This window comes from Orycteropus afer, unplaced genomic scaffold (genome assembly GCF_000298275.1).
Source record: "Orycteropus afer afer isolate SDZICR_OR568_19922 unplaced genomic scaffold, OryAfe1.0 scaffold00246, whole genome shotgun sequence".
Classification (NCBI taxonomy): Eukaryota; Metazoa; Chordata; class Mammalia; order Tubulidentata; family Orycteropodidae; genus Orycteropus; species Orycteropus afer.
In genome coordinates this window covers 3,151,790-3,160,168 of record NW_006921833.1, presented here as the reverse complement: position 1 = coordinate 3,160,168, position 8,379 = coordinate 3,151,790, and the positions used below count along the sequence as shown (strand labels likewise).

General features: G+C 39.4%; 1 protein-coding gene across 1 annotated transcript in view; it reads right to left on the bottom strand.

Annotated features, from left to right (window-relative positions):
- Nucleotides 1–2,235: 2,235 nt before the first annotated feature.
- ATP10D (ATPase phospholipid transporting 10D (putative)) overlaps nt 2,236–8,379 on the bottom strand; it is a 96,621-nt gene continuing 90,477 nt past the window's right edge. Inside the window, exons 21-22 of the mRNA XM_007949444.1 lie at nt 6,035–6,222; nt 2,236–2,545 (exon numbers count right to left, since the gene is read on the bottom strand). Of these exons, the coding sequence (XP_007947635.1) occupies nt 2,236–2,545; nt 6,035–6,222 (498 nt within the window). The remainder of the gene's footprint in view (nt 2,546–6,034; nt 6,223–8,379) is intronic.

The following is an 8,379-nucleotide window of genomic DNA, read 5'->3' as shown; positions in this document are numbered from 1 at the left end:
AAAAAAAAAAAAAAAGGAAGCAGAGAGCAACTTCCATTAGCCATGTGGGATTTCAAAATTTCTTGAGATTAGTTATACAGACTACTTGCAATAATAGAAGGGTACAAAAAATGCTTAACTAGGATGGTAGGCAGTAGGTAGAAGATTAAGCCCTGAGAGTAACAAGATTAATAGTGATTAAGAAAACCTTGATGGAGACATGGAGATTCATGAAGGAAATTTTCTGATTGGTGGCTGAAAATTTTCAGATGGATAGAAAGAATTTAAAACAAACTCACCAAGAATACATTTTTTTATATAATATCTGCCCTTATTTGATATAAACTAGGTTCTTGTACCAACTAAAGCCAGCATACATGATTTGCAACAGTAAATTTATAGATATTTCTGTCCTACAATGAATTAAAAAACAAATTTTTCTAAAAACTTCATGGATATTTCCTGAGAACAACCTGTATTTAGTTTCAGTTCATATGAGCTCGTTTTCAGAGGCTACCCCCATCAGAAAAGTTTCAAGGTAGTGTAAAGACAGTTGCTGTTAGGTGTCAATGAGTCAGTTCCAACTCATAGCAACCCTCTGCACAAAATGAAACCCTACCCAGTCCTGTGCCATCCTCATAACTGCTGCTATGTTTGAGCTGTTTCAGCCACTGTCTTATCTCATTGAGGGTCTTCCCCCTTTTCACTGAACCCCTACTTTACCAACCATGATCCCCTTCTCCAGGCACTGGTCCCTCCTGACAACATGTCCAAAGTACATGAGGTGACGTCTCACTATCCTCACTTCTGAGGAGCATTCTATCTGTACTTCTTCCAAGACAGATCTATTCATTCTTTTGGCAGTCCAAAATTCAGTCCAATATTCAACACTATTCACAAACACCATAATTCAAATGCATCGATTCTTCTTCAGTCTTCCCTTCATTGTCCAGCTTTCACCATATGCATGTGAAAGCTGCACGCTTGGGTCAGGCATGCACCTTAGTCCTCAAAGTAACATCTTTGCTTTTTAACACTTTAAAGAAGACTTTTTGCAGCAGATTTGCCCATCGTGTAAGGAGGACGATCTCTAAATGGTCTTTGAAGATTGTTTTGATATTGATTGTCTCATTTTGATCAGGTTATTGTCAGTTAGTTGCACGGCAACCCTATGAGTTTCAGAGTAGAACTGTGCTCCACAGAGTTTTCAATGGCTATAATCTTATGGAAGTAGATCACTAGGCCTTTCTTCCACTAATCTTTTGGTTGGTAGTTGAGCACAAATATTTTTGCACCACCCAGGGATCTTATAGGGTCACTATGAGTCAAAATCAACTTAATGGCAACTCAAGGTGATGGTGTGATGGGTATTGTCAGTTTTGGAATACAGCAAATTTCCAAATGGGCTGTAGGTTCAGCTGAGTCTGTCTGCTTGACTCATGACTTCTGTTTCCCAATTCAGAACATCTATGCAGAGGTAGGTCACATGAAAGTTGTTCTCTTGACTGGAATCAGAGAAGAACACAGTCTTGGTACCTGATTGTCCCCAAGCAACCCTTTTGCACCTTCCTGCCAAAGGCTTTGGATCAGAGCACTAAAATGAGCAGAGAGATATGTCTAACATCTTCTGTCAGATGACCAAAAGCATCTTCCCACAGGAAACAAAAAGTTATTAATGATCACTAACAGTATTTTAAATAGGACAAGTGTTATTACCCTATTTTAGGTACGCTGTTGTTTAAAAGGCTCTTGAGAATTTATCTGGAAATTAACCATTAATAACATTTTCCATGTGGAAATCGCTGTGTTCTAACCAATCAGTTTAGAAACTCCTTCTTTCTTAATTAAAAAAAAAAAAAAAAATTCAGATTGGTGTTTGCTCATATCTAGCATTTCTCAAGTATCTGAGATGATCTCCCATTAAAATAAATATATCTCAAGTGAATCCCCCCTTTAAAATATATGAATTTCTAAGACAAATAAAATACTTTTACAAAATCCAGAAAGTTTCATAAAAGCATTTGATTCTGAATGAAGTCTTTCGCTTCCCAAAAATCTATGTCAAACTATTTCTGTCTTATAATGTATCTGCAAACATACAATAAAGGCCCTCATGATGACTCTTCCAAGCCCATCAAAATGTTCACGTCCCTTAAGGTAAAATCAAGTTTTTCTTTCTTGGTAGCAGTACATCCTCAAAGTCTTTCTTCTAAACTTGGAGGGATACTTGCACTCTGAGAGGGCTATCCTGTATTCTTAATCCTTGGGTGGCCCAGCCATCTCTGAGATGTCTAACGCAGTTTCACATACAGATACAATTCCTTGCTCAACAGCACAAGAAGTTGCTGACATCATTGCAGAGACTGTGGAATGGTCAGAATTGGGTGTTCGCCCTGACTTGGCAGCTGAAAGGTCAGCATATTTACATGCCACTTGATCCATCCTTCCAGTTCCTCTCCACTTCTTGAGAGCTTCAGTCTTTTTCTCTGGAGTCAGTACGTCCAAGTGCTTAGCTCTCCGAATTGGAGTCGGAAACAGGGATCCCTGAAGAACTCGGTATATAAACCTAGGATACAAAGAGCATCACAGGATTACATAAACCTCAAATGCAACATGGGACACACCCACCAACTAGAAAAAGTCAAAGGATTTTGCTTACTTGAGGTAAAGAGGAATAAAAAATTAATTCTAAAAGATAACAATATTAAATTTACTAGTATTTGTAAGCCACTTAGAACATTTTAAGTACTCGGTCGGTAATTCAACTCAACAGCAGCTCCACAATAGAAAGATGAACAGTCTGCTGCTATAAAGATTTACAGCCTTGGAAACCCTGTGGGGAAGTTTACTCTGTCTTATAGGACTGCTATTAGTAAGAATCAACTCAATGGTAGTAGGTTTATATGTGCTTGTTAAAAAAAAAAAAAGTCCATAAATGTGGAAATATCCATAGTTGCTACATCATAGGCTTGAAGTCAGGATCATGAGATAAACATGCAAAGCATATGGAGTTTTAGCACATAGAAAGTGTTAGAAAAATGCTAGTCAATGGTATCACTTTCTTATGGCTGTTGTGATAAATTACCACAAACATGGTGTTTTAGAACAACACATTTATTCTCTCACAATTCTGGGGGCCAGAAGACTAAAATCACACTGGGCTGAAATAAAGGTGTTGGCAGGGCTGTACTCCCAATGAAGACTCTAGGGGAAAATCCTTCCTTACTTCTAGCTTCTGGCAGTTTCCAGCTTCCTTGGTTTGTGACTGCATCATTGCATTTGCTACCTTTGAAGTCACACTGGTTTCTCTTGTATCAGTTCTCCCCCTGCCTCTCTCTTACAAGGACACGTGTGGCTGCATTTAGGGCCTACTCAATCCAGGTTAATCTCTTCATCTCAAGATCCTTAATTTAAGGTTTGAACCCCCAGCCTTCTGGTTAGCAGTCAAATGCCTTAGGCACTACACTACCAGAGCTCCTAACCATATTTACAGAGACTCCTTTTCTATACAAAATAACATTTATAGGTTCTAGGGATTAGGAGGGGGAGCTTTGGTGGTGTAGTGCCTAAAGCATTTGACTGCTAACAAGAAGGCTGGAGGTTCAAACCCACCAGCCACTCCATGGAAGGAAGACTGGGCAATCTACTTCCATAGAGATACTGCCTCGGAAACCCAAGGAGGGGTTGCTATGTTGTCTTTGGAGATCATTATTCAGCCTCCTAGAGTTTTCCTTCTGGGTCCAAAGATTTATATCCATCCCATATGCAAAAATCCATCCACCTTATCCTAACCTGCTCAAAAGTCTCCACCTATTACAATATATATTAACTCAAGTTAAAAAATCTCACCTAAATATCATCAGCTTGAAAGTCTCAAATTTCATAATCTAAATTAAATATGGATAAGATTCTGGGTGTGACTCATCTTGGGTAAAATTCTTCTCCATCTGTAGATCTGTAAAACTTAGAAACAAACTACCCGCTCCCAAAATACTGTGCCACGACAGACAGAGGGTAACAGCTATGACATTCCTTTTCCAAAAAGCAGAAAGTGGAAGGAAGAAAGGATTCCGGAGTTTGAAGAAACTTCCAATCATTTCAATGTCCACTTCTGTGTTCACATTACCTTTTCTTATCTGTGTCAAATGTCCCTCTGCCTCTCTTATAAGGATCCATGTGATTTCATTCAGGGTCCACCCCGATAAAACAGGCTCATCTCCCCATCTGCAAAGTCCTTTTTTGCCACATAAAGTAACATTCACAGGTTCCAGGGATTTGGATACAGATATCTTTTGTGGGCCATTGTTTCAGCCTATGACAACTGGATTAGTAGAACTGTACTGTTAATGCATTTGAAGCAATTCTTAAAAGGCTATAACCGTAAACTAGGAGTTCTGGTGGCACAGTGGTTAAAGCATTCAGCTGTTAATCAAAAGGTTAGTGGTTTGAACCCACCAGCTGCTCCATGGGAGAAAGATGAAGCAGTCTGCTTCCATAAAAATCCTTGGAACTCCTATGAGACAGTTCTACTCTGTCCTATGGGGTCGTAATGAGTCAGTATTGACCTGATGGCCATGGTTTTGGGTTTTTTTTTTTTTCTTTTAAATCTTAAAGTAACTATTTTGTCATCAATCCTACAAGCTCATCTTGTCAGCTTTTAGTCTGAAAGCATTATCACAATGAAAAAATACAGAAGCAACTCAGTTAACAGTGATACTGTTAGGTGTACAGCTATAGCTATCATAGACTGGCTCAAGTGGGATTTTCTTTTGCATTTCTAGAAGGGATGTCCATTAGCAACAACGAGATTATTCTCATTGTGCCTTGAGATTTATCAACTTTTTCTGTAAAGGACCAGATAGTAATATTTTAGGTTCTGAGAGCCAGATGGACTCTGAGGAACTACTCAACTTTGCTGCTGTAAGCATGAAAGCAGCTACAGACACTCAGTAAATGACTGTGCATGCCTATGTTCCAGTAAAACTTTATTTGCAAAGACAGGTAGCAGGCCAGATTTGGTCTGTCAGACACAGTTTGTCAACCCTATTATACATTAATATCAAATCAGCATGTCATGCTAAAAATGCAGAACAATTATTTGCTATGTTGTTTTCAGCAAAACAGATTTCAAAACACTATAAAGAGAAAGGGCTCTAAGAGAATTCAAAGAATCTATAGATGGATGCAACCTTCTTGGTTATCTTCATCCCATACACTATCCAAAGGAGCTCTGGTAGCACAGTGGCTAAAAGCACTTGACTGCTAACCAGAAGGCTGGCGGTTCAAACCCACCAGCCACTCCTCGGAAGGAAGGTTGGGCAATCCTACTTCCGTAGTGATACTGCCTCGGAAACCCAAGGAGGGGTCGCTATGAGTCGGGGCCGACTCGATGGCACATAACAACAACAACAACAACACTATCCAAATTCAGATTAAGTTAAAATGGGAAGGATAACTGAAGTCAGATAAAGGAGGGAAGCTGTAAAGTTTTTGGTGTTTACAGATGGTTGTAGAAACTGACGCTTATCTCTCAGTACCCACTGTCCCTTTCTTCCTTTCAAAAATGTCTTGATTTTAGCCATTCTGTTGGAGTCTACAGACCTAGGTTGGGGTTAATGGGATATGAGCAATGATGTGAGCAACTTGTGGGTCACGCTATCAAAATATTAAAACAGTAAAACTGCTTGCACTCTACTTTTTTTCCCCCTCCTATGAACAGGGACATGACATGCTGATGGTTGAGTCACCCTCAATCATCTGACCCTTTGTAGACAGCAGAGCATAAAGATATAGGAGGGAACTGAGGACTTTTGATAACCTTGAGAAGCAAACATTTCCAACCAGATTAAATTTTTATATGAGAGAGAAAGAAACTTTCTAGTTTGCTGAAGTCACATTTGCTACTATTAAAATATGTAAAACCAATATTTTAATTAGGACACAGACTGGCTTCCCCACTACTCAATAGAGCGTCTACCATCCATTCTTAGTTGCTCAAAGAATCCCATTACCTTTCATTCCATTTACTTTTTTGATTACAAAACAAGTACTGTACCTGGGTAGAAGAGCAATGCAGGTGGTGAGGACACAAACCAAATAGAACACTGGATCCAGCATGTGCTCCTGCATAATCCAGTAGGGGTTGGATGGTGGGTTGCAAGTTACACACATAGCTCCAAAAGCCAAGGCAAAGAAAAAATAAGACAAGAAGCTACCAATGATGACGAACATGTGGATCCAAGTCTGTAAGACAAGAACAGGGGGATATGAACACTCTCCCACTGATGGGGTTTTGCAGCCTGGCAAAATCTGCTTTGTTAAAGAAACATGTCTAAGCACTGTTAGTGTATAACAATAGTTTACAAACAAAACCCAAAATGATGATGAGATATGGTGGATATGGTCTATAAAGAGCCCATATCAGTGGTTGAGTTTTGTAAAATGAATGCAAATGCCAAAAGGTAATTCTGTTGACTAGTTTATCTCAAAGAGTCCTGGGTAATCACCGGGATGCTAACCAGAATGTCAGTGATTAAAATATACCAGCCACTTCACAGGAGAAGGATATGGCAGTCTGCTTCTGTCAAACCCTATGAGCCAGTTCTACTCTGTCCTATAGGGTCACTATGTGTTAGAATTGACTGCATCTTAATGGGTTAGTTTACTTTGTATTGTCCATTCACCAGGAGGTGTTCAGATGTTTTTCCTTTTCTCCCCTATACAGTCACTCTTTGGTCTGTTTCTTCCTTAAGGAAATGCCTTGATCTACTGATCCTCAAACTCTAGCCATTCACATAAGTGGTAGAGGTTACTGCCAGCGATATTCTCACTCTCCTCCCCTTCTGAGTTACTCAGAGGATTGCACCTCCTCACTCCCTTGAATTTAAGCACAGTCAGTGCTTTGAACAATAAAGTGTGAGTGGGAGGAACATGTCAAACTTCTCAAGAGTAGGCAGGGAAGAGCTGGTGTGCAATTTTCCAGGACATCCCCCTTCCTTGCATGGGGACCAAGAAGTCCAATTCTAGATATAACAGCCACAAGATGCAGCCTGTGTTGCTGAGCCACCTCTCAGAAGACAATTGCCCTAGAGGTGTTTGGAGCTTCAGAGACTTTATATGGATAAGAAATAAATCTTTGCTATGTCATGAGTTTTTCTGCTTTTTTTTTTCAGATGCACTATAACCTAGCTTATACTAATAGATATAACATACTACCTTAAAATTTTTGATATATCTATATATTCCTTGTAATATTATTTCATTAATATTTTCCTTTAACTGACTATTTAAGTAACTTTATTTAGAAAGAAGAGAACATCATCACTTTAAATATTATGTCAACACTCCCTGCCGTAAGAGATCTGAGGCTGAGTCCTGATCTGTATTTGTTATAAAAGGAAATCAAGCAAGAGTTAATTGTGATAAAAGTCCCTCGGTCATGCAAACAGTTAAGTGCTTGACTGTTAGCCAAAAGGTTTGCAGTTTAAAGCCACCCTGAGGTGCTTTGGAAGTCAGGCCTGGCAATCTGCTTCTGAAACGTCACAGCTTGAAAACCCTATGGAACAGTTATACTCTGTACTCATGGGGTCACCATGAGTCTGAGTTGACTTGACAGCAACTAACAACAACATTGTGATAAAACATAATAGCACCAAGCAGACTTCTTCTTTGACATGATCAAAACTATGGAAAGAGAATCACCTCATTATGTAATATTCAATGTCATATAGTACAATGTCTCATTCAAAACTCACTACTGTCGAGTCAGATCCAACTCATGGTGACCTCTCCTTGGATATCTGAGGCAGTATCACTATGGAAGTAGATTGCCCAGTCTTCCTTCAGAGGAGTGGCTGGTGGGTTTGAACTGCCAGCCTTCTGATTAGAAGTCAAGTGCCTTAGGCACTACGCCACTAGAGCTCCCAGTATAGTGTCCAGTGCCACCTAGATAATATTGCCTACCACTGGTAGTGTATGTCTGAGGAAACACTGTGTTTGGCGACCACTGCCTCTACTTAGTCCTTTTGATTTTCTAGTGCTATAATTTTCAAAGATCCAATTTCCTCCTAATCTTCCAAAGCCAATCTCCATGGTAGATATCTTCACAAGGGTCACAAAGAATACTCATTTTTTATAAAATATACAAACTGTTAGAACTGTTGTGTCTCTAAAATAGTCCCCTTCTCTCCCCCTCCATTCCTTTTTTCCTTTCTTTCTTTCCTTCCTTCCCTATTTTTTCCCCTCCCTCACTTCCTTCCTTCCATATATTTTCTTCCTTTTGAGCCTTATTGCCCTGATGTTTTCCCCCTTAAAATAGAGACGTGCTTTTGGCAAGTGAAATAGTGGGTCTATGATGTTCTCTCGTTTAATGAATTGATGCAACAAATTAAAGAAAATGAG